At 43.6% G+C, this 27202-nt stretch overlaps 1 protein-coding gene across 1 annotated transcript in view; it reads right to left on the reverse strand.

Moving 5' to 3' along the window:
- The window catches only part of LOC122815102 (protection of telomeres protein 1-like), a 1603082-nt gene that overhangs the window by 34386 nt on the left and 1541494 nt on the right, over window positions 1–27202 (reverse strand). Inside the window, exons 17-18 of the mRNA XM_044087343.1 lie at window positions 24519–24613; window positions 20907–21012 (exon numbers count right to left, since the gene is read on the reverse strand). Coding sequence (XP_043943278.1) covers window positions 20907–21012; window positions 24519–24613 — 201 coding nt within the window. The remainder of the gene's footprint in view (window positions 1–20906; window positions 21013–24518; window positions 24614–27202) is intronic.

The raw sequence follows: 27202 nt of genomic DNA on the forward strand, positions 1-27202 counted from the left end.
TCTTGGCCAGTCTGGAGCAATGAGAATCATCTTTGGTCTGTCTGCTCTTGTTTTTAATATAACTTTGGGCAGCAGAGGAAGAGGTGGAAAGGCATAAACTGTCATTGTTGTCCAAATGAAAGAGAGTGCGTCCACTTTCTAGGCCTGTGGGTGAAAGGTCCTTGAGCAGACTTTTGCCAACTGGTGATTTCTGTGGGAGGCAAACAGATCTATGTCTGGCCTGCCCCATGCTTGAATTATCTTTGTAAACACTTGAGGATGTAACTTCCATTCGTGTGGATCTGTCATATTTCTGCTTAGGTTGTCTGCCAGCGAGTTTTCCTTGCCTGGCAGGTACTGCGCTTGAAGTTCGATTTGTAATTCCAGAGCCATGTTCCAAAGAGACATGGCTAGCCTGCATAGGGGGTATGAATGGGTTCCTCCCTGTTTGTTTATGTACCACATTACTGTGGTGTTGTCTGTCCTTATCAATAGCTGACCTGGATGCAGTAGGTCTTTGAAAGCTTTAATAGCATTCATTACTGCCAGCATTTCCTTTTGATTGATGTGTAGGTGCTTTTCTTTTTGGGACCATTTGCCCTGAATGCACCAATCTGTCGTGTGCACCCCCCAGGCGTAGTACGAGGCGTCTGTTGTGATGACTTGATTTGCTTGAGGCTTGCAGAATGGGAGACCTGTGTTTCTTTGGCATGCTTGAGCCCACCACAGAAATTCCTTTTGAAGACATGGAATCAGTGGTATTATTGTTTCCAAACTGTGACTGTGTTGAGACCATAAGTTTTTTTAAGTACCATTGAAGTTTTCTCATATGCAGCTTTGCACATGGGATTAGTAGGATGCAAGATGCCATAAATCCCAGAGCCTGCAGGATTTTCCTTGCAGTTAACCTGGTGAAAGTTGCCAGTTTTCTGAAGTATTGAGTTAGTTGCCCTTGTTTCTCTGGCATGAGGTAGGCCCATCTGGGTGTTTGTATCCAAGCTGGCACTCAGGAAAATTATTGTTTGAGAGGGTATTAGCCTTGATTTCTTTTTGTTGACTGTGTATCCCAGAGAATTCAACAACATTATTACAAACGCCAGATGTTTCAGAAGTATGTGCTTGCTGTCCGCTTGGATCAGGCAGTCGTCCAGATATGGGTATATTTGTATCCCTTGAAGTCTGCAGTAGGCAATTACTGATGCCAGGCATTTCGTGAACACTCTGGGCGCAGTGGATAAGGCAAAGGTCTATGCAGAGAATTGATAATGGGTTGAACCTGCAAGAAATCTGAGGTATCTTCTGCAATCTTGTCTGATTGGGACATGCAGGTATGCCTCCTTGAGGTCCAATGTTACCAGCCAAGACTCCTTGCCCAGCATGGGAAGAAGCTGCTGTAATGTGAGCATCTTGAATTTTGGCACGAGTAAAAATGTGTTTAGGATGGATAGGTCCAAAATAGGTCTCCAATCTTTTCCCTTCCTTGGTACCAGGAATAGTCTGGAATAAAAACCTTGACCCTGTTCTTGTGCAGGTACCTCTTGAATAGCTTTCATGTCCATGAGATCTGAAATTTGTTTTTGAGCCTCTGCCCTTTGATTGTGTGGCAGGTTTGGCATGCCTCTCATTTTTGGAAGGGTGTGAAAATGGAATCTGTAGCCTCTGTCTATAATGTCCAGGATCCATTTGTCTTTTGTGACAATATGCCAATTTTTCGAAAATAATGCCAGTTTTCTGCCTAAAGGTGCAGCCATTTGAGCCTTGCTTGGCATGCAAAGGGGAAAGTCATTGGTTCTGCTTTCTGAATGGCTGTGAACTATTTTCACCACCTCTTTGTGTAGGTGCTTGCCATTGTCTGCCTCTAAACGATCCTTGAGATTGTCCTCTGCCCCTCGGGCGCCTGTATCTACCTCTAGGGGTCTGTCCGTGGCTGGAAAGGACCAATTTTTGGAAGGCCAATTTCTACTGAAACGTGGAGGTTGCACCTGTAGGAAATCTTTCACTGTTTGCATTGATTTTGCCTTTTCCTCCATTTTCTTTAATACCTCCTCAGCTTTAACACCCAACAAAAATCTTTTTGTAGAGGGGCATCTAGTAATTTAGCTTTGACATGATCTGGTATGACTGATCCTGTAACAGCAGCTCTACATGAGGCCTCTAAAGCATCAAAACCACATTGCAAGGTATGTTTACCCACTTGTTCTGCACTATGTATCAAATCCTGCAACTCCTTCAAGTCTGGTTGTTCAGGTTGTGACATTTTGCTTCTCAATTGTGATAACAGAAACTGTTGGTACTTTAACATATGGAACTGACAGTTTAATGCTCTCATGGTTAAAGTGGCCGAGGTGTATACCTTTTTCCCCACCTTTCTAAAGCTCTGGAATCTCTCTCTGAAGGTAATGGATTTTTAGCAGTGGAGGCCTTAATTCCCTTGGGACCCTGTGAAATAGTTTCTGGGTCAGCCGCATGGCTTTTGTATAGGAATTGGTGTGAGTCAGGAACCCGGTAGTACCTGTCTGGCTTGACTGGGGCTGGAGGTAAAGAATCTGGGTTAAGGCATGCCTCCGAATACACATCATCTAGAATGTCTAAGACAGGAGGTATAGCCAGAGGCCTGTGCTGAGGAAGCAAAAGGAAATCCCTAAGCCTTTTCTTGGAGTCTGAGTACTCTTGGCCTTCCCAGTGGAAGTGTTCCCTCAAGGTTTGGTAAGGTTTCCCCAAAAGAATAATCCTCAGGGGGGGAGACAGAGGGAATGGACTCCTCTGCATTAGAATCTTCGAAAGGGGAGTAAGAATGTTCCTGGTCTTCAGAATGTTCTGAAATAATGGAGGCCTGGTCCGAGGAGGGGGATTCTTCCTCAACTCTGGGCCTTTTGTCCGGGGGGGGTTGGCAACCCTGATAAGAGTAATCAAATCCTCAGCCATTTTGAGAATCTGTTTTTTAGGCATGGGGCTTTGAGAAGGGCCCTGTGGAGCCTGTCTTTTAGTATGCATGGCTGCTTTAGACTTAGTGAAAGCCTTGATGGAAAAAGAAAAGGAAGGCCTGTAGACACCTTGAGAGGTGGCAGGTCTGTCTAAACTCTGAGTTTCACCACCAAGGGTGGCTTCGGGATCTGTGGGCCGAAGAGCCTGCGACCTCGAGCACAGAAGACACCGCCAATGAAGTGTTGTCGGTAGTCAGGGTCTGCGTAGGCACCTCACTGAGAACCGGACCACCTGTAGTCGGCTTTGGCGTGGTGTCGGTAGAAGTCGCGGACCTCGTATGTCGGTCCTTATCTCTGCGTTTTTTAGTCAAAACTGGAGTCGGAGTATCCGACGACATAATGTAATTAAATTTTTTTGCCAAAATAGTGTTGGGCGAAATTTGCCCGACGCTTAATAGTGCGTTTGTTGAATGTAGCACAAAAACGACAGGCCGAGACGTCGTGGTCTGGGCCTAAGCAAGGTATGCAGAGGGAATGAAAATCCTTATGTGGCATTTGCTTCCCACATGAAATGCAATTATTAACTTGGTCTGAGGCAAGAAAAGTTTCCCCAACGGGGTACTTAGCTTTCAAGAAGACTTTGGTTGAAAAATATTCGTAATCTCAGGAGCTGGCCGACCAGCACTTGCGAACTGCTTCTGCTTCGGGCACCGCGCGGCAAGAAAGACTGAAGAAAATGGCGTCGGCTGGTTCTTTTATACCCCTGTCACGCTGACGTCAGGGAAGAAGTGACGACATCCGACGCCGGACCTAGACTTTGGAATTTGGCCGACCGAGGACCCGCATGACGGCAGGAAAACCCATCTGTTATGACTGCAGCTGTATGCACGATGAACATCAGTCTGAGGGGTGGGAGGTTGGCATAATGGTTAAGGTGTTTACCATACAAACACAAGGTGCAGGGTTTGATTCTCACATGGGGTAATTAGCTAGGCTAAAAATGGCCCACAAGGGCAGTCAGGCTAGTACTAATCTATGAACCTATGAAATAAGACTGTGGGAGAGTGGGAATGGTAAGACACAGCCTGATGACACAAGATGGCTGGTACTGTTGTTAGCAAGCAGAGGGAAAGGGACAATCTGGTTTAGATATGAAACCCCCAAGAGACTGAGAATTGAGTCTACTGTACACCCACTAGAGTTTGCTCACTCCACGGAGTCAGAATGACTAAAGTAGGGAAGAGAAGGTACAGGTGTTGTCAAACAGTGAAGAAATAAGACTGCTGAGTTCCAAGTTGCTGGGTGGGAACAGAAGAGGAGATAAGTAGTGGGCAGATGGACAGAGCAGAAGGGGTGGGAGGTTGCCATAATGGTTAAGGTGTTTACCTTACACAGACAAGGTGCAGGGTTTGATTCTCACATGGGCTAATTGGCTAGGCTTAAAATGGTCCACAAGGATAGTTAGCCTAGTACTAATCTATCTATAATCTATGAAAGAGTGCAAAACGCAAAGGATGCCAGTAGTGTTGTGTAGAAATTAGGTGGGTGGGATATGGAAAGTTGACCTAGTCCTGAGTAGCATAAGCATGGAATTATACTATCCTAGGTAGGGGATATGGAAGAAGAATGTCATGGGGCTCTTTGCTGGGGTGTAGAGTGATACTGGAGTCTGAATGGGTAATGGCAGTGTGGATGGGGTTCAGTATTACATCAACATATTTGTGATATACTTGGAAGTATGGGGGGGGTAGGAAAGGCTACTTGTTGAAGGAGACGGCTTACCATCTATCCAGGAAAGGCTACTTGTTGAAGGAGACGGCTTACCATCTATCCAGGAAAGGCTACTTGTTGAAGGAGACGGCTTACCATCTATCCAGGAAAGGCTACTTGTTGAAGGAGACGGCTTACCATCTATCCAGGAAAGGCTACTTGTTGAAAGAGACGGCTTACCATCTATCCAGGAAAGGCTACTTGTTGAAGGAGACGGCTTACCATCTATCTAAGAAAGGCTACTTGTTGAAGGTGACAGCTTACCATCTATCCAGGAAAGGCTACTTGTTGAAGGAGATGGCTTACCATCTATCATAGGAAAGTACAAAGACAATATTCATGAAGGACTTGTCAAGAGGAGTATTGTCACTCTTTAATGGGGCACCAGAAAGCAGCCCGGATCAGAGCTCATTACTGGGTCCCTTGGAGAATTAAAAGTGAAAAAGCCGGAGGCAGAGATGGTTTCGAGTGCGGGTAGGGTGAGAAGCCAAAGGTGGTGGTATAGAAGGTGACAGAGGGGAAACAAATGAAATTAATGTACTACATGTACATTGTTATAAAGGGAGCTAAAAAATAGGGCAGTCATACCAGTGAAGGAGAATTTAAGACTAGTTCCCAAAAAAGGGAGACTGGAATATGAAGGGAAGATCATTAGCACTTAAAAAATGTCTCTTTTAATCATTTTCTATTGGTCTCAACAGGAGGTGGCAAAGATAAGTTGGTTAGATGATAGAGTAATTCTGGGACAGATTATAATATATTAGCAAATTCCAAGCTCAATAGGTTTTTTGTGGTTGGTTAAAGCTCACCACTGAAAACAGAAATATAAATGGGAACTGATTATTCTATATCTAGAAGGCAGGAAGGGGAGCGTCACGATTCACATTTTCAAGGGAATCTAGTAATAAGGGGAAAAGGTACTTTACTGTATCGGACGGAGTGAAAATGACAGCAACAAATGTGATGGGGAGGGGTTTACCTGACTATACCTGGTGACGGTGTGACTTTGAACAGGAGTCAAACAAGATGGAGACAGAATATACAAAGGCTGGGGTGCTTACAGCAGGTGGGAGAGGAAATTAAGAACAATTATACTCAAGTGGATAACTGAAGTCTGGGATCATGGTGGGATGTGTGAAAAGCTATCTAGACAGACGTAAAATGAGGAAGAGGGATATAGAAAGGAAGGTGATTTAGGACAGGGAAATCAACTTTCAAGTCTCTTCAAATAAAGAAATAGGAGGGAGAGAATGTGAACACCTGGAAATTATAGGAAGTCAGGTTGAGTGACAGGGTAAAATGTTGGGATAGGGATTGTGATAGGGTTACTCTGGTAGAAAAGGCACTTACTGGTGGGCTAATGATTAGGTGGACACCTGATTGATGGTGTACAAGTTTAAAAATACGGGGAAGATAGGACAAGTGAATATATTAGTAGACACAAAAGTTAAGGAAAGGTGTGTCAGGTAAGAGATTTGGAAAGTATTCTGTGGACTTTTATCAGCATCTGGAGAAGGAAAGTAAGAAAAAATTGGAAAGAAAGGGAGTGGATGGCTCCCAAGCTGGACAAAGTCCACAGTAGACAGTGAAAGACATTAACCAGGGCAGGATGTTCAGTGTGACTGCTACATGGAAGTATTGGAACACCTATGGGGTGATGGCTTCCAAACTGACTACTTTAAAACAGTGGGAAGGGCACTCTAAATTGAAATGTTGGCGCTCAAAATGTTGAGTATGAATAGCCAGGAAAAAAAAAAAACCCAGAGAAGTGAATCTTGAAAACTGCTCTTCTCTGTTAAACTTCTTTTTGACATGGGGAGAACAAGTACCTCATTAACCCTCCCACACCCCCCCGAACTTATATATATATATATCAACTCTGAGACTGCCATACCTTGAAGGAAAGGGAATATTCTGAGAAATGGCATCTTGGACTTAGTATATGAAAGGCTGTACGTTTTGGCCATTTAGTCTCCACATTTTGGGACTCTCTCTAGTGGGTCCTGACATTTTAAATGGTTACCCAATGGGCGACCATATGTTAGAGGATTTAGCTCGTGAACAATGTGAAGAAAGTAGAGTTTATACAATCTGGGGAGAAGGCTACTGTACTTTTTCCAACCAAAGGGGACCAGGGAAGAGAGAATAATTACTGACCTATCAGTGCATGGAGCTCGATTAGAAAAAGTGACACCAGACATGGTAAGGGAGGCAGAGTTATGGCTTCTAAAGGGGTGAAGATCTGAAAACCACTGGCACATTTTGTTAGATATCACAGAGGCTGTAGTCCAGCACATTGGTTGATTGGCGTAGTTTTGTTTGCCTCAGCATGCGTACAAATCTTATCTGAGATAAGAGGGACAGGTCTGGGTTTGGATGCTTATCACTATGGTTAGAGCAGCTTATAGGTTTCCAGTGTTAAAGATGGCTTCAAAAAGTACAGTTGTGTACACTTAGCATAAATGTAGATGTTCGAGTGTATTCACTGTTGCAGTCATCACACTTGGATTATCTGCCTCAGTCGGCCCGAATGATTCATAGATTCACAGATTAGTACTAAGCTAATTGCTCTTGTGAGCCTTTTTTTAAGCCTAGCCAATTATCTCATGTGAGACTCAAACCCTGCACCCTGTGTTTGTAAGGCAAACACCTTAACTATTAGACCACCCTCCCAACCGGGGTTAATAAGGTTTCATAGATATGTACCACAGCTAATATGCTGCGCGCCATTTTAAGCCTAGCCAATTATTCCCTGATTCAAACTGTACCTTGTGTTGTGTGTGTTTTGTACTTAACCATTACCCCACCATACCAGAGTCTTGGGATTTCTGTGTCGGATGCTGTCGCCTCTTCCATGACATCAGGTCATCAGGGGTATAAAACATGCAGCCAACGCCATTACATCAGTTTTTCTTGCCCCAGATGTCAGGAGCCCCCAAAATAGGAAGCAATTACATGGTGTGGAACACCTCCAGTAAAAAGTGAATACCATTGCCATAAGATATGGGCAAAAAAGAGGATAGGTAGAAAGTATAGAAAGACGGGGCTGGAGGGAGGATAACCAGGACTGCAAGAGTGAATACACTCGAACATCTACATTTATGGTAAGTGTAGACAACTGTACTATGTTCTTCATGTTTCACTGCTGCAGTCATCACACACGGGTTGATTCCCAAAGCTGTGGAATGGTGAAGACAGTCAAGAAGTATTAGGGCTGGCTAGCAGGCCTTGCAAGACTGCTCTACCAATCCAGCTCTGGATTTAGAAAAGACAGGCAAGTGGTAATGCTTGGTGAAGGTGTGTACAAAACTCCAGGTTGCAGCTTCCAGGATGTCCCTGGTAGGGACTCCCCTGAGAAATGCTGTAGAGGTTGAGGTAGCCCTAGTGGAATGGGTTCCGATTCCCTGTGGGGTAGGTTTTCCATGGTGTTTGTAGCAGAAATGGATGCAGAATGCTATCCATTTGGAGATAGTTTGCTTTGAAATGGCCTTGCCCTCTGCCCCTGTAGAAAAGATGACTAGCAGCTGTTCAGATTTTCTGAAAGGTTTAGTCCTCTCAAGGTAGAACCTAAGCTGCCTGTGCACGTCCAAGGAGTGCAGGATCCTTTCCCCTTTATTCTGAGGATTAGGGAAAAAGGTTGGTAAATGGATGGATTGGTTTAAAGCCACACTGGATACCACCTTGGGCATAAAAGATGGGTTAGTTCTGAGGGAAACCCTGTCTGCATGGAAGATAATGAAGGGTTCCACAGACATAAGGGCCTGCAACACAGACACGTGATGGCTAGAAGTAAGGCTGTTTTCCAACAGAGTAATTTTAACTCTGCTGTAGCAGCAGGCTCAAAGGGGGGAGGGGGGAGTGCGAGCTTCTCTAGTACAAAGTTAAGGTCCCAGGCTGGAGTGGGAGCTCTCCTCAGGGGTCTTAGATTGTTAGCTCCTCTCAAGAACTGTTTGACCAGAGGGTGAGAGAAGAGGGGTGGCTCAGTATTGTAATGAGCTGAGATGGCAGAAGCATGAATCTTAATAGAAGAGAAGGATAGGCCTTTGTGGAGCAGTTCTGCTAGATAATCTAGGATTTGAGGTAAGGTGAGCACGGTTGTGTCCTTTCCCTGAGACTGGCTCCAAGAACAGTATCTTTTCCACTTTTCTGAAGAGGATTCCTAGCACTAGGCCTCCTGGCCTCAAGGATGACATCCAGCACCTGTTTGCTGAGGGTTGCTGGTGATGTATTCATGGAATGAGCCAGGCTGCTAGGTTCAGGGTTTGCAGCTGAGGGTGCAAAGTCTGGCCCTCCTTCTGGGACAGCAGGGAAGGGGTCTGATGCAGCTGCCTGGATGGCACTGCTGTCAGACTGCATAGAAGTGGGTACGAGTGCTGGCGTGGCCAGTCTGGTGCAATCAGGATTGTCCTTGGCCCGTCCTGTTTGATCTTGAGTAGTACTTTCGAGAGGAGGGGCAGAGGGAGAAGGCATAGATTGAGATGCTTCCCCATATAAAGGATAGTGCATCCACTTTCCATGCTTGGCTTTGGGGAGTTCTAGTGCAAAATTTGCTCAATTGATGGTTTTGGCGGGAAGCAAAGAGGTCCACCTTTGGTGTTCCCCACCTGTGGATTAGAAGCTTGAATGAGTTGGGTTCCAGGTTCCACTCGTGTGGGTCCATTCGATTTCTGCTTAAGTTGTCTGCCAGTGAACTTTGTTTGCCTGGCAGGAACTGAGCTTGCAGGTACACTTGATTGCTCAAGGCTGTGTTCCACAGAGCCATGGCTAACCTGCAGAGTGGGTAGGAATGAGTCCCCCCCCTGCTTGTTTATGTACCACATAACTGTGGTGTTGTCTGTCTTTATCAAGAGTTGTCCTGGAAGGATAAGGTATTTGAAGGCTGCTAGTCCATTCTGTACAGCTAACATTTCTTTTTGATTGACATGCAGGTGCATTTGTCTTGGGCTCCATTTGCCTTAAATGCATTTGCCTGCCAAGTGAGCCCCCCATGCATAGTCTGATGTGTCTATTGTCAGGGTTTGGGCGGCAGGGGGTTGAGTGAAAGGGAATCCCTTGTTGTGGTAGCAGGCCTCTGCCCACCTAAGGAACTCTGTTCTTAGGAAGGAATGATAGGAATCGCTGTTTCCAGGTCCTGAGAATGTTGACACCAGAGACTTTTTAAGTACCATTGAAGTTTCCTCATTTGCAGACTTGCATATGGAATTAGGAGAATGCATGAGGCCATGAACCCTAAGGCTTGCAGTATTTTTTTGCAGATAGCTGGGTTTGGGTGGCCAGTAGTTTGTCAAATAAACCTGTTTTTCTGGAGTGAGGAATGCCATCTGGGAAGCTATGTTCAAGCTTGCTCCCAGGAATACAATTTTTTGGCTGGGTACCAGATGTGATTTCTTTTCGCTGATGGTATATGCCAGAGAAGTTAGAAGGCTCTTAACAAATGTCAGGTGCTGAAGTAGCAATTCCTGACCGTCCGCCTGAATCAGGCAATTGTCCAAGTATGGGTAAATTTGAATTTTTCTCTGCCTGCAGTATGCAATGGCTGGAGCCAGGCATTTTGTGAATACCCTCGGCGCAGTAGATAAGCCAAAGGGAAGTGCAGAGAACTGAAAGTGTATAGTTCCTGCCCTGAAACGTAGATATTTCCTGCAAGATTCCCTTATGGGGGGATGTGCAGATAAGCTTCCTTTATGTCTAGGGTGACCAGCCAGGAGTCCTTGGCTAGCATAAGAAGCAGCTGTTGGAGAGTAAGCATTTTGAATTTTGGTACCACCAGGAAGGTGTTGAGAATTGACAGATCAAGGATAGGGCGCCAAGAGTTTTCTTTTCTGGGTACCAGAAATATTCTGGAGTAGAAATCCTGTCTTCTTTGCTCTGTTGGAACAGGTTAAATAGCCCTGATACTGAGAAGAGAAAGTACTTAATATCTTGGGCCTCTGCCCACTGGTTTGGGGGGAGGTCTGGAAATCCACTTGGGGTTGGCAGTGAGTTGAAGTAGAACCTGTATCTATGGGATACAATGTTTAAGACCCATCTGTCCTGGGTAATGTACTTCCAGTTTTTTTGCATGCAGGGCGAGTTTTCCTCCTAGGGGTGCAAGTACTTGGGCATGGCTGGGAAAGGATGAAGGGCAAGTCATTGTGAACTTGTTCCATAAGAGGGTGGCTTACCACTCCCTGTCTTTGAGGTGGGAGCACTCCATTGTTTAGATCTGTGCATACCCTGAGACTGTAGTCTTGGTGGTCTGCTGCCCCTGGGTTTGGACTGAGAAGGTCTGGGAGGGACAGGAAAGGACCAGTTTTTTGAAGGCCACAATGCCTACTGAATCTAAGTGGCTGTACCTGTAGGAAATCTGTAACAGTTTGCATATATTTTGCTTTTTCCTCCATCTTTTTAAGAACTTCTTCTGTTTTAGTGCCAAACAAACATTCTTGGTTTAATGGAGCATCTAGTAATTTTGCTTTGACATGGACTGGCAAGATTTGTTCCTTTAGCCAAGCATGCCTTCTAAGAACAGACCCAGTGACAGCAGCCCTGCAAGATGCTGCTAAGGCATCAAAACCACACTGCAAAATATGTTTTCCAACCTGGTTTGCAGAATGAATTAACTCTTGTAAATCTTTATGTTCTGCACAATCATGAATCAACATAATTTTTTGTTTAATTAGTTCCATAACATGCTGCTGGTACCTTCAACAAGTGAAACTGGCAATTTAAAGCCCGGATGGCAAGAGTTGCAGAGGTATATACCTTCTTCCTGCATCTGTCTAAAGCCCTAGAACCCCTGAATGAAGGGATAGGGTGTTTGGCTGTAGTAACCTTAATACCTTTAGGTCCGTGGGAAATGGTCTCCGGGTCCACAGTGGGATTTTTAAATAGAAATTTGTGAGAGTCAGGTACTCTGTAGTACCTGTCAGCCTTTCTAGGAGTTGGTGGAAAAGTATCAAGGGCAAGACTGGATTCCATGAAGACATCATCTACAATTTCCAGAACAGGGGGCATTGCTAGAGGCCTGTGCGGAGGCATGTTTAAAAATTCCGAGTCTCTTTTTGGACTGTGGGTAGTCCTGGCACTCCCAGCGGAAATGCTCTCTGGGGGTATGCAGGGTTTCACTGAAAGAAAAGTCTTCTGGGGGGAGGCAGAGGGAATGGAATCCTCTGCATCTGAATCCTCATAAGTAGATAAGGGTATGTCTTGGTAAGTTGAGAGGTCACAGTCATCAGACTCATGATCTGTAGAATCATAAGGAAAATCAATTATTTGTCTTTTAAAGGGGGAAGGCTGGCTCCCCCTAATTAAAGTAATAAGGTCTTCAGCCATTCTAAGCATTTGTTTCTGTGGCATGAGAACTTGAGAATGTTTCCTAGGCGTAGTGTGAACTCTAGGCCTGAGAAATTCGGTAGTTTTATTCAGAAACAAAGTAGTCGGTTTAATATGAACATTGCAAGGTCTGAATACACCCTCAGAAGCCGGTGCCTGCACAGCGGCTCCGGACCCATCCAAGGTAGAGACATCCGCAGCTTCCATAGTCGAAGAAGCATCTTGCGGCATACCGGACTCCGAATGGGTCTCAGAAGAGGCCTACAAATCTGTAGAAGCGGGTATCACGGGCTGCAAAAGTGCCTCACTGAGTACCGGCAGACTGGCGACTAGCTTAACGGAAGCGTTGTCGGCAATTTTGGACCTATGCGGTCTGTCGCTGTCTTTATTCTTACGTTTTTTCGGAAGATCGGTAGTCAGATGGCTTATCGAAGCCATTTCAGAACATGGAGAACAAGAGTGAAAGAATTTAGCGACAAAGATAGCCCGATGACGAATAGTTTGGGCATTAAACAGGGAACAAAACCGACAGCGAGGAACGTCGTGGTCTGGGCCTAAACAGGTGACGCAGTAAGAATGAAAATCTCTGTGAGGTATTTGCTTTCGACAGGCAAGACAATTAACAACTTTTTCTGACATCGGTTAGAGCAAGAAAAAAGGATCCCCAACGGGGTACTTAGCTTTAGAAGACTTCAGGTCTGAAACTTGAATAACGAAAATTTCAGGTAGTGGCCGACTGGCACTTGCGAACTGCTTCTGTTTCAGGCTCTGCTCGGCATGAAAAGCTGATGTAATGGCGTTGGCTGCATGTTTTATACCCCTGATGACCTGACGTGATTGGAAGAGACGACAGCATCCGATGCAGAAATCCCAAGACTCTGGTATTTGGGTTATCTGCAAGCAGATAACCCAAGTGTGATGACTGCAACAGTGAAACACGAAGAACATTTATAGTTATGAAGCATAACTTTACATCTTTGTTGGCTGTTTTTGTCCTTCCTCAACTGATGGGTCTTGGCTCAGACCTCGGATTCGTCCTTGGCCACTCAACAAACTTTAGGATCTGTAGCTTGAGCTCCTCCCTTTACCTGTAATCTTCCAGCTACTCATGAGGTACCTCAGATCGAGTCTGCCCCCAGTTTAGTTAATTACAATGCCAAAACAGAAATGGCAGCCAACAGTAATTTCTTGGTTAAATAACATATAAAGTGAAAAAGTGGGAAACAGGTAAGGAATTAGAGAAGGAAAACTCACAGCAGAAACTAGTCAGGAATATCCCTCATGTCATACCAGGGTCCAGACAAAAAAGGAAGTGGGAATGGTGGATGGAAGTTGAGAAAAAAACAAAAACAGGTAACATTATAATATCTGATGTCTTTTTTGTCTGTTCCTCAACTGATGGGACAGAGTCGCAATCTTGAGTACGCTTGGCTGGCCCTCAAGGAAGGCTATTCCACAGTACCACGTTGCCAAAACCTGCCCTATTTCCTTGATAACATATCCAACTTGTAATGAACTATAAAGGTGTGACCATTGGAGCATATAGCAGCTGCACAGATGTCATCTACAGATGTTTTAGACCAAAAAGTGGATGACTTGGCCATAGAACTGGTAGTTTGTGTTTTAGGACATTTACATAATGACAGGCCTTTGTTCCTGCATATAAAGGTAATGCAATCAGTGAGCCATCTGGCTGGTGTCACTTTTCTCACTGCTGTGTCTAACCTGACTTTAGAAAAGGATACAAACAGTTGTTCTGATTTCCTCAAGTCTTTAGCCTTGTGAAAGTAAAGTCTGAGCTATGAACATCTAGTAAATGAAGCATGTATTCTCCCTTGTTTGAAAGTCTTGGAAAGAAGACTGGCAGATTAACTGACTGGATGAGATTTGCTTCTGACACCACCTTAGATAAAAAGGAAGAGTTAGTCTGAAGTGAAACCTAGTCCTTGTGAAAGATCAGGTAAGGTAGCTGAGAAGAAAGTGCTTGGAGTTTGCATACCCTCTAGTTGACATAATATTTACAAGAAAAAGAGTTTTCCAGGGCAAAGATTTCAACTCTGTTTTGCTGAGGGTTTGAAGGGGGTCTGAGTGAGGGTTTGAAGAACTAGTGGAAGATCCCTTGGAGGTACAGGATTTTTAATTAAAGGGTGAAGCAGCAAGGCACCCTTAAGAAAGGCTTTGTATAATTTTAAAGATGCTAAGAACAAGCCACACTCAAGTAAAACTTTGAGATGGCAGCCAACTGCACCTTGACAGTTGAAAAAATAGCTTCCCTTGTTGAAAACGGAGGCGAGAAAATCAAAAATAGCTGAGATCAGTGTTGAAAAGGGGTCCAACTGTCTCTTAAGGGCTCAAATAGAGAATCTTTTACAGTTACTTTTATAAAGTTTCCTAAGTAAGACTTTTTTGGATGACATAAGGATGTGAGGAATGTGGGAGGAAAACCTGGAACTTGTAGCCATCACTGGAAGTGGGGAAACCATGCAGTCAATTTGACGGATAGTTTCTCTAGGTGAAGCAGTCCAGATGGATGACATAGAAGGTCCTTAAGAGGAATCATCACCCAGGGAGGGTGAAGAACAACAGGCTCCCCATCCATGTGAAGCAGAGTTCCTCCATAACCCAATTCACATGTAACTTGGACAATTGGATGGGGAGCAAGATATTCATCCCTGGCTTGGACACAGGCAATCTGTAAATAGCTCATCTTCCGGACCCCTGGTTGTAAATGTTTCACCTCCAAAGCCACCGCTTACAGTTATCAACGGTACCAAAACATGTCAAGAGATTTGGGATGCATGACTAGGTTTAAAAAGGACCTTGTTGCCGTTAGCTTAGTAAACATCTATGAACCCATGAGGCCACAGGAAGAGGAACCATATTTGGTGAGGCCAGAATGGTGCAATGAGAATCATCATGCTATTCTTCTGCCAAGCTTTCTGAATAAACATGAGGAATAAGAGGAAAGTGTATAATAGACCAGAGGGCCAATCTTGATCTACAGCAGACCTCGCCGACTCCCCTCAAGGAGGATCATGGCAAAGAACCTACTGCACTTATTTTTAGCATAGAGGCAAAGAGGTGCAGCATGGTTGACCCCAGTGGTGAAACATCATGTCTGCCACTGAATGACTGACATACCACTTGTAAAGGAGTACAATGGACCTGCTCAGTTTGCCTTCTAGCACGTTGGTTTTCCACTGAATATGCAATGCCAAGAGAAAGTGGTCGGAAAGATCGCCCATTGCCAAACTCTCCACTTTGTTTGTTGATGTACCACACTACTGACATGTTGTCTGTCTGAACTGTAACGAGCCCTAGAGGGAGAATGTCTTGAAATGCCTGCAGCGCATATAGGACTGATCCCATTTGTAGGACACTGATGTGAAGACTGGCCTCCATTTGAAACCACATGCCTTGGACTGTCTTTCCCAAGCAATACCTCCCCACCCCAGCGTGGAGGCATCTGTAGACACTGTGGCCTTGGGGGAAGGAAGTAGGAAGGGGGAGCCCTAGGAAACTTGCTCTGCATACATCCACCATGCTATGTGTCATCTGCAAATGTGTGGTGTGAACAGGAGTCGTCACTGGTTGATGTCTTATTAATCACTGTACTGCTAGGGTCCACTGTAGTGAAAACATGTCAAAGGAATTAGAACCATGGAGACCATCACTGAGCCTAATAGTGGCAGAACTAACTTGGCTGGAGGTGAATGAAGAGTAAGGATATGTAATGTCGGTGTCCTTAAAGTCTCCAATCTTGTTTGAAGCAGACTTGCCACCTGTGATTTGATATTTAGACGAGCTCCCATGAACTCCAGATTTTGTGTTGGACAAAGTTGAGACTTGGAATGGTTTACAGTGATGTCCAGCTGGAAACAGAGATGGAGCAAGTGATCCCTCGATTGAATTAGTACAGGCTTGTTGGAAGCAGACAGCAGCCAGTTGTCTAGATATGGAAGCATCTGGAATCCTTGCAGTCTCAGGTGAACTGCAACTACTGCCATACACTTGGTGAACACCTGGAGGGCTGTGGTGAGAAGAAAGGACAGTGCTCTGAACTGGTAGAGACTGTCTCCCAGACAGAAGAGTAGGTATCGCCTGGAGCACCTGTGTATCGTGATATAATAGTATTTATCTTGGAGATCTACAAAGCACAACCAATCATTCTTCCTTAAAAGAATGCAGGATGGACTGAACCATGACAATCCAGAACTTTTGAATGTTTCACAAACTGATTTAAATAACTGAGATCCAAACTTTGTCTGAGGTCTCCAGTCTTTTCTGGCACCAAAACGAATCTCAAATATATTCCAGATCCTTGCTGGTTTGGTGGGACTGGCTGGATGACCCTTTTTTCCAGCAACTTTAATATTTCTTTAGCTACACCTTTTTTCTGATTGTATAGAATGCCACACATTTTTCTGTTGCATTTTGGGGGAAAAATATACAAAAGCTTCTACATAAGCGATTCTGCACCCAGAATCTTTGGTACTGACAATCCAAGCTTGTGGATGCAGGGATAAATATCCCCTGACTCCCTCTAAAGTGCAGCAGTCATGGACACTGACAGGACATTTATGAGAATGAAACTCTGAAGCCCTGATGTTGCAGGCCACCTCTACCATGAGGGCATCTCTCGCTAGAATATTCTCTTCAGCCGTGAGGGCATCTTTCCCCATTGGAGTCTTGGGACGAAACTTGCGACTTTCTGAACCACAGTTTTCTGCCCCCTCTCTGGTTTCAGGAGAAGGTCCTTTGAGTAGAAAAATGGATCCTCATAGTAGCAAGGGTCTTTCCCATTTTGCTTGTTGCTGGAGAGAGTCTCTTCCACCTTAAAACCAAATAAAGTTGATCCATCAAAATAGGCATTGATGAATGAAGACTTGAAGGAATTCACATATTCGCAGAGGTGCATCTAGGTATGGCTTCTGATGGTTAAGTCAGAACCTGTCACTCTAGCAGCTCCCTCTGGGGCATGACAGATAAATCTCATGGAAGCACTGGATAAGGACTGCAGGGTGGCCAGTTGTGAAGAAACTGTCTCCTTATCCTCCACAGAAATGGACCCTGAGAGGATATTGGAGAAGTGTTTGATCAATCCCCTCTGAAGTCTTGTAACCTGTGCTAAGTAATTCAGAGACCTAAGAGCAAAGGTCACCGATACAAACACATGCTTCCAAAATCTGTCCAATGCCCTAGATTCCCTATTAAAAGGATGGGCAGAACAACTCTGTTCTGCTAGTTTTCTACTAGCTGCTGCTGCAAGCACCATATGTTCCAATCAACCCTGAATTTAGGTGCAACAAGATATTTGTCTGGGCATTTAAGGATGGGCTCCATGACATCTAGATCCTTCCAAGCCTGGCAGGAGATGAGGTCTACCATTTTATCCATCAATGGGACTATCCAAGCCGTAGCTGAGCTGGTTCCTAAGGCCTTGAAAAACACTGACTTGTGTGGGAATTGGGGGTCTGAAGACCAGCCTCCTTTCCTTTTTAGAAGTTCAAGAATCTCTCTGGGTGACACATTCTCAAGGGGTGATCTTGGGGGGGGGGTTCCTATTACGTGATTGAAGTTTTGAAACTTCGAACACGACAATATCAACTTGTCTGTTTAAAGTTTCAAAACTTCAAACATGGTAAAAAAAAAAAAAAAAGATGCATCAGTAAACTAACTGTTGCAAGCCCCCCTGCACCCCCCACAACCCCCGCTCTTTAAATATACCAACTCCAAGATCGCACTATAGTGCAGTAAAGGGAAATATTCCCTTTCTGCACTATAGTGAGGTCTCGGAGTTGGTATATTTAAAGAGCGGGGGGTGTGGGGGTGCAGGGGGGGCTTGCTCCCCTACTTGCAACAGTTAGTTTACTGTTGCATCTTTTATTTATTTTTTTCCTGTGTTCGAACTTCAGCAAGTTCGACTATATGGTTTTGACCATATAGGGTTTGAACTTGTTGAAGTTCCACCACGTATAGGAACCCATCTAGGGGACCTACCCCTTCAACGAAGTCAGTGCCATCAGTTAATGACTATTATGAAGAGTCTAGGTGCCTCTTCTTACACGTCTGTTTCCAAAGAGGCTCTTCATCTGAAAGTTCTGGAGAGGACTTGGAAGTGCCAGCAGGGTCCTGAATGAGGACAGTCTTGAGGCTTGACCAGACTGGCTGTCCTGATGGGGGAAGAATGAAGACATCCAGCTTCCACAGTACACAGTTCAGAGTAGAGTGGAACTGAGGGAGGTAAGGGTGTCTTTTCAATCAAAGAGGAGAAAGCTCTCATCACTACCTTGAAAGCTGTTGCCATGGGGGACTGCAGTCTTGCCCCCACCAGATCCAAAGAAGCCTGTGAGGGGTGGAACCCGATCCCTTCCTGGTTCCACCCTTGAGGCAGAGGTCAGAGTCCAGCTGTCCAGTGCCAAAGATATGAGAGGAAGAGATGGCTTCGAAACGACTGGAGTTGATCCCATCCCACCGGATGTGGTGCAGATGCAATGGCCCCAAGATCCTTCTGGATCTGACAAGGACAGACTCATCTTGGTCAGGAAAGTGTTGGAGTGGAAGAAAACAAGTCTTTGGATCTGATACAGACACTCGGAAATCCTGGGTCCGAAAACTACAAAACCACTGGATGGATCGGAGTAGAAGCTAAAGCCCAGGATTGAGTGGTGGAAAGGTAGGCTTGATGGCAGCCATTGCCGGTGAAACACCCAAATGAATCTAGATTCTGAGAAATGTCCTCATCATCCTGTCCCTTTAAAAGGCAGCAATCTGTCTTTGTAAAGGGGAGGTCCTGCCTGCTGAATTTTATCAGCTTCTTTGAGAAGGTCACTCAGGCACTAGGCAGTGTTTACCGCATCCATGTCTATGTCTATCTGGCCAAGACATCTGATACTTTACCAACATGATGGAATTACTTAGAAGTTGATGGCCTTAAAAATAAAGCTAGATAGCCAACTGGCTTAAAGACAGAAGACGCACTGAGTTGATGACACTTCCTCAGAGAGACAGACAGAAGTTGAGCAGTGGTATTCCCCAGGAATCTGTTCTGGAACCCATTCTATTTAGCATCTACTTTATAGACTGCCACACTGACAAACGTGATCTCTAGCTAAGTGCTTATAACCAGTAGTTGTGAGTGGTTGCTAAATGCACATTGGATACATATACTCTTCAAACAAATTTAGTAAAGTTAATTCCTGGTGCAGAGAAAAAGGGCCCAAACTAAATGTCAAGGAGTGCAGCATCATCTCTTCAGGAAGCAGAAACACACTGCATTCCACCTCATGAAAACTCTCCTTTACCATACAAATCAGTGATTTGGACAAGTGGATTGATAGCTCCCTCTACTTTAACCATCAGGCTGGAGTCAGGAAATCTTTTTACATTCTCAACTTATTGCCAAAGGCATCTCTTCTAAAAGTAAGGAAATTATTCTTGGTCTTTAGTCTGTCCTAGTCAGACCTACTGTTGAACATATCATGCACCCTTTGGCATACATCTAGCTAGACATATTAAAAACATGAACAAAACTGAGGTTCCTAATAAAAAAAGACCTCTGGTCTCAAAAATCTTAGCTACCAGAAGAGACCATAATCCTTACCTTGTAGTCAGTGTTGTTAAGGCTCCTGAGGGGAACCGTGCCTCACTGTCCTTGACAAGTCCAATTGTGTTTCCAGCACCAGAACCAGACTTAACAACCATCATAAAGAAATACATAAAACTAGATGAAAGGAGAGCTTCATTACCCACCACCTCCTCTTCCTCTGGATAACACCCACCCCTCCAGCACATCAAACAAAGTGACTCCATGTCGTCCTTCAAACAAAGCTTGGACAGATGGATGGGTGTCCCCTTAAAGTGTAATATCAGGAAGTCCAAGGAACAGAAAGGGAAATAAAGGAAATGACGGGAGAGAGTAGGTGGTAGGGGTCATTCAGACTGCAGGTGGGGGGTTAGGAGAGCACCCAGGCAGTTGCAATGAGTAATGATCCCTGCAAAGGACTCCAGCCAAATATTACAGTGTCAGCTTGTAATCCACAATATGTTACTTATATCTGTGTTGTATACATAGGGAAGCCTTTATGGTAATTAATGCAAGCTGGTGCGCTCAGGAGGACATGCAGACGTATTTATATAAACATTTTTCAACAAAAAAATTTTAAATGTCTCCTTAGTACTGGATAATATACGTTTGATTATTAAGAATTTTTAAATTCTTATTTTTAAAGTAGATAAAGTGACACCCGTTGCCCACACCTCTGCATAAAACTTTTGCTTTCCCTGTTACAGGGAAAGGCATTTATGAATGTGATCATTTAGGAACCTCATCCTGCATCAACATAGCAGGGTCTGCCACTGCACTTGGAAGGAAGTACTAGAACAGGCTCTGAACTCCAAAAAATGTATTTATTTTAAAATCTGGTGCCTGGAAATCAGGATCCGTTAAAGTAGGAGATACATGATGCTCTATAATATGACAGCAAACGATAACAAGTTAAGCAACGGTTAGAAATGCTCACTACGAGACTTAACGGTTTACTGAAAGAACAGCAAATCTCTAAAATGGTTGACTACAAGAAATAAAGTGGTAAAAATCACAGATTTGTATAAACAGTTGTTTAGTGAGTTCATGGCAAAATCAAAAGATGTGCTACAAGAGTTTGTACCAAGCTGTTAAATGTTCCATTTGTCTGTCTCCCATAATGCATTGTGTGCATGCTAAGTATTACAGTACTCAGAGAAATATTTATGGCCATTAAAATCTATATTCATAAATTCAGTATTTGTTTCAAACTACATTTTAGTACTTTACTATTAAATATAACAAAAACTGATCATATATTCAAACAGAAATATGTTAAGAATTTCTAAAGTGGATGTGTTAAATAAATGCAGCCAAGCCAATGCATACATTACCTATATTTCTTCCTGGTGGAGAAAGCATACGCATGAGCGTCTGTAATTTCTCCTGAAGGGCATGGTCTGCTATGACGTCTGAGGCAGGCATTCGGAGGAACTTTTCCTAGACACAGAAATATAACATGAAGCAGCTGGGCAGATCTCACATAATGGGCCATTCATAAATACTGAGCAGAAATAATTAGATGCCAAAAGCCTTAATACCCTCTCTGTCAATGACAGTTTAATGTAATCCTCCAGTCATCTGGACATGCACACATTTGCTTAATGACCATTAAGTGATTGAATACTGTGCCTGTTACAACATAACATATTTGACTAAAGATTTGCCATGAGTTTTAATCAAAATGAGGTGATGCACACAAGACAGATTGTTGATAATTAGTGCTCAAACAACTGTGCTTTGTCTTTTACTGGTTACTCAACACAACATTTATTCATCACTTAGATAACAGCAAACAGATGACCCTGCAAATCAGGCATTTAAAAAAAGGGTATTGTTACTCCAATACAAATCCATACAGCGCAGCATGTGTTAGGCATGTCAAGTTTTTTGTTTAAAGTGCAAGAACCAGTTAACAGAATGTGACATCTATTCTTCAGTGTTTTGAGGAATAATAAGAGATGCCAGTCTCAACATTATATATGCATAGCTATAAAATCATTTGTATATACTAGTTTTCTGTATACTGTGAACTGCAGCAGAGAGAGAGAGAAAAGTGCTGCATAGTTTGGGTGGACGGATAAAGGATGATCATCTATAATGAGAGTTGCACTGCCGCTTTTCGTTTTACAGACATGTTTGTACAGAGTTATGAATTTATTTACTAATAATCCTCTTCTGCAAAGAGTGCCAGTTAACTGAGCATTAAAGGCGAGACAGCAGGTATTGCACAACAGTGGGAGGAGGGGTTCTCATAATAGTTAAGGTGTTTACCTCACAGACACAAGGTACAGGGTTCGATTCTCACTTTTGATGGAGATTGGCTAGGTTTAAAATGGCCCACAAGGGCAGCTAACCTGGTACCTAAATATGAACAAATGACCATTTACATCAATTAAAAAAGTCAATTGCTCACAATTAGCAGCATTAGGAGACTACAGAGCTCTAAGTTGAACAAAAGGGATCAGATATGGGTATGAGATGCATATTGGAGTGTCTAGCTGTTTCTGTCTCTGGGAGGTCAAATTGTGAGTGGTTAAAGTCAGTGAATTAGCAAATAACTCAATGTTATTACTTTCCTTAGAAATCTTAGCTTATTTGACAAGTTAAAAAAAGTGTTTGTAACATATCTGTGGCACCTTGAATAGAATACTTATCAGTTTTGCTGCTGGATTGCACACCCAAAGCAATTCTTGTCAAGTGATGCTGCCTGGGTTATATGTACTAAAAGAACATAATGTGGCTGTTGTACTTGCATATGTGCTTCTGACTGTGCAAGGGACATAGTCAGAAGCACATATGCAACTAATCCTGAGGGCGGCACAGTGGTGCAGCGGTTAACATTGTTGCCTCACAGCAAGAGGTTCTCCGGTTTGATTCTTGGCTGGGGTGCCTTCTGTGTGGAGTTTGCATGTTCTCCCTGTGCTTGCGTGGGTTTCCTCTGGGTGCTACGGTTTCCTCCCACATTCTAAAGACATGCATCTGCAGCATTTCTCCCCGGGCCTCCACTGAAAGCAGGCTCTGTGGAGCCTAGTCAGACTTTCCCGGTCAACAAATGTAAAATAAAATAAATAAAAATAAAAAGTGCAACAGTCACTGAACTGGGAAATATTTTACCAATTAATTGCCAAAAAGAACATGAATATGAAAGAAGAAAAACAGTAGACTGCACAAGTTTATAACTGTAAGAATTCAAATGGTGAAAATTGTTTTAAATTTGGTCAGTGTTTAATATGCATGAGAGATTTTACTATGGTGAAAGAATGGATGAATAACTTTTTGTTGCGGCTAGGTAGGTTGGAGAAAATTGTAGCAATAACAATGGGGATAGAGGAAAATAAAGCTAGAGCAGCCATGGTACTATTGAACGATATAAGCCACATTCAATAAGTACTTAGTGAAAGCTAAAACAACGAAATGCATCACAAATAACTACCTTTGCTATGTAATAACATGCAGCAGGTGGACTGGACACACTAAACCGACAGCAGGTATTAGTGCGCGCATGTGTGGTATGTAACAACAACCTTGGCAGGATTAGCCAGCTGGTGGTGTGAACTTTGGCACTAGCAGATTATCACTGATGAAGTGATACACCAACCCCATATACAAAAATGGTGAAAAGGTGTTGTGGTGGTTCTTCCTTTGCAGGTGGCACTCCGTGCAACTTGGTGACCAAGGCTGGAGCCCCATCTGCTCCACTGGTTTTGGGCTGTAACATCAGGACAAGGAAATGCAAACGTTAATAGTGTTTTCTTTTTTTCCCCAGCGTAATCAGAAACTAGTTATCTAATGTGCAACTGAATTAAAAAAGGGGCTACCAAGAATTAATATTCATGAAATGGAAGAACGTCAAGGGACTGACACAAGGAAGGTGTGCCTAAACTCTACCGGTCATTTTCACAAAAAGCCCTCTCATTTCATGAATGCTCAGTTGTGAGCTGTTAACCAATGCAACATGTCAGCAAAAAATATCATGACTCCTTTACTTACTCAAAAAAATCTCTAAACCAGGATATTTCATGTCTCACATTTTGGCTGCAGTGGGACATAGAATAAACTGCTGAAAAACTGGGTCAGTCCCACAGACAGCAGGATAAGTGGCAATCCCATGCTAGAAAGACAGCCTATGAGATAAGGCATAACATTTATGTAAATATACTCCTGAGATCCTTTTCTAGCAAGTGTAGCTTTTCTATGAAAAGCAACACGATTGGCTATCTGTGATTCCCGTACTACGATTGACTAAGTGTAATTCCATGAACTACAATGTAAAGTTCTGAGCTAGAATCTTAGGTATGATTTGAACTAGCTTGTTGATGGTTTTGGCACACTAAGTTATCTTACAAGTGTATATATTGAAAAGACAAGGTGCTTTGTACTGCTCAGTGTTACTTTATTTTACAGTCCTTTATTTATTTTGACACCACCAACTTTTAGTCAAGGTTTAAGTGGCAGGGTGTTTCTGAGTCACAACCAAGTGATGCTTCAGTCAGTAAACATTTGTGTGTGTACCTTTCAACACGTGAGTGTTTAGTTAAGTCTCCTGGCACTTAGTGGATATTAAGTCGTAACTTCATCCCTCAAAAACACAAAACCTGCTCAGTGTACCTCCATCTCAACCAGCAAAAAGATAATCCCAGTCTTCTATTACTTTTCAGTGCTGCTTTGCCATAGTACAGAATTTAAAAGCTAGAATTTACAGTACTCCTGCTGTAAGAACAGAACTTAATATGCTCTGACAAAGAAATACGCATACTATTGGCTAAACGGTGCTAATATCTGGGCGGAAAAAAACAGTGCTACAATAAAACCACTAGAAATGTAATATACTGCTGTATTTAGAGTTGCTAACCAAAACAAATAAATAAAAAGCAACAGAGATTCATTACTCAGTACTTTTCATGCTGGCATTTCTGCACAGATTTGCTCTTGGTTGTACTTACAGCCTCATCCCAAAGATATGCCTCTAGGACTGCAGATTCATCCTCCAGTGTAAACTTCATAAGAAAAGCGTACTGCAGGGGCTGGATCCCTAACACTTCAAGAAAAACATGGATTGTATGTAAATAGATGCAAGCTAGTTACACCTGTTACTAAATGTTAGGCACATGAAACGTTATCAGAATACATTGCAAAGGCCAAGGGTGGAACCTCGTTCACTAAGATCTACAGAAAACTCACTATATGCAATTAAATTCTGCCACAGAAATGGCCAAAAAAATAAGCAGGCTGTCATCATATTTTCTAGAATAAATAATTTTAGTACCTGAATCAGCACATCTTTGGTAAGCATCACGCTAAAAGAGATAAAATGAGAGGGCTTTTGTAAACAAATTCACTGCATGCTTGGAACAGTTTCACTACAGAACAGCAAAGGTGGTACACCCTGAACTCACAGTAAAGTTACCTGTGTCCTTGCATGAACCTCCTGAACTCACAGTAAAGTTATGTGTGTCCTTGCCTGAACCTCTGACACAAAACAGTCCAAGCTGTTTGTTCAGAGTAGAAATAGAAAGAGCTAACTGGTGAGTTCCCCAGTGACTGACAATCTGAAGAAGACCTCTTGATTCAGCATCCATTTGTGAGGGTCTGCCTTAAATCTGCTCAAGTAGTCGACCACTGAGTTTCGGTCTAAGGGGATGATGGGTTGCAAAGTTCTAAACCCTCACACCAAGTTTGCAAAGGGGGCAGGACTTTGTTCCTCCATATTTCTTGAAATAACACATGACGGTGGTATTGTCTGTTAAGATTTGAAGAGGGCCTGGGATCCACAAGTGATGTGATGAAGAGTTTGAAGGGAGAAGACCAAAGTTTAAATCTCTTTGATGTTTGTGTTCTTGTTCCTGACTTGTTTGAACTAAACTCTCTGAAATTTGATACCTTTTTAACAGCCCCCCTGTGATGCCCGTGCATTGGCCCAGCAATCAAGGAGCCTCAACCTTCACCACTACCAGTGAGGGGCGTCTACATAGGGTAGAATAACAAGTACCCACACAGTAAAGTACGATTTCCCTTAAGAACACACAGAGATCACAGTCGGTCTGGGGCTGGTTTCTCCCTTTCTCTCCAGATCCCCAATAAGTCTCTCCACTAGCACAGCTATAGGGTCCAGATCTCAGCCTAGTGGGCAAGCTAAAACTTCCAGCACCCTCTCTGTCCAACCAGTGCTTCGTGTCCCTGTCCAAGTAGCTGACACACACACACACACACACACACACACACACACACACACACTTTGAGATGAGAGAACACTGGAAAATATGAAGGTCTCTCCAAACACCATTATATTGGGCGACTTCAACTACCCAAACATAGACTGGGAGCATTACTCTAGCTCCAACATCCTAGCCCAAAGGTTCCTAGAATTTATAAACTCAAATGCTATGGAACAACTTGTTACTACTCCCACAAGAGGGGAAAACATACTGGACCTGATCATCACCAACATGGGGACTCTATGCTCCAGACAAGAAGTGTATCCCTCACTGGTAAGATCAGACCATAAACTAATCTCACTGGATATTCACATCCCGACCCCACCCCCTGCCCAGAAAACCACAGTGAAAAACTTCTGTAAAGCAAATTTCACACGCCTCAAAACCGAGGTGAAATGCTTCAAAGCCCCCGGGCCTGTGGAAAATACGGCCCAGACCGCAGAATCCTTTATAAACACATTCTATGAACACCTTCAGGAATGCATGGATCATGCGATCCCAAATAAAACCAAGACCCAATCCTCCAAAGGCAGACATCGTGTCTGGTGGACCCCAGCCATAAACAAACTATACAATAGAAGGAGGAAGCTACTAAATGATAGAGCAAAATCACAAAAAGGGAAGGCATCACTGATCAGTATTAGCAAAAAACTACGGGCACTCATAAAATTGTCTAAGGCCAGCTTCGAGAGAAACATTGCACAGGACACTAAGGATAATCACAAGGCTTTCTTTAGTTATGTTAGGAACCTGGATGGTAATTCCCAGATATGCTCAGAATTAGTCCAAAATGACAAAATACACTGAACCCACAGACATTGCCAACATCCTAGCTGACAGGTTCAGCGCAAACTTCTCCCCACCAAAAGGGCAAATATCTATCCCAGCAGAGTGCTGCCCCTGACATCTCAGATGCTCAGGTAAGAGCTGCCCTCTCCAAAGCAAAAAACACAGCATCAATGGGACCAGACGGTGTCCCGGGCTGCGTCCTACATGAACTCCAAGAAGAGCTAAACCCAAACATAAAACTACTGTTCAATCTCAGCCTTACTACAGGATATGTGCCCAAAGAGTGGCGTACAGCAACAGTGGTCCCTCTTCATAAAGGTGGTGCCTCAACGGATCCTGGAAACTATCGCCCCATAAGGCTGACTAGCTTGGTCTGCAAAGCTATGGAAAGGATCATTATGGACCTCATAAATAAAGATATTGGGGACCTACAGACACTGGATCCTACCCAGTTCGGCTTTGTTAAGGGTAGATCCTGCCTCTTAAACCTGGTTGATTTCTTTGAAACAGTCACCAAGGCCATTGACGAGGGGAAGGTGGTCCACACAGCCTACCTGGACCGCGCAAAGCCTTTGATACAATACCCCACTCGGGCATTATAGATAAGCTCACCAGCTTAAATA

This window comes from Protopterus annectens, chromosome 11.part0 (genome assembly GCF_019279795.1).
Source record: "Protopterus annectens isolate FY-2018-M chromosome 11.part0, PAN1.0, whole genome shotgun sequence".
NCBI classification, from domain to species: domain Eukaryota; kingdom Metazoa; phylum Chordata; order Ceratodontiformes; family Protopteridae; genus Protopterus; species Protopterus annectens.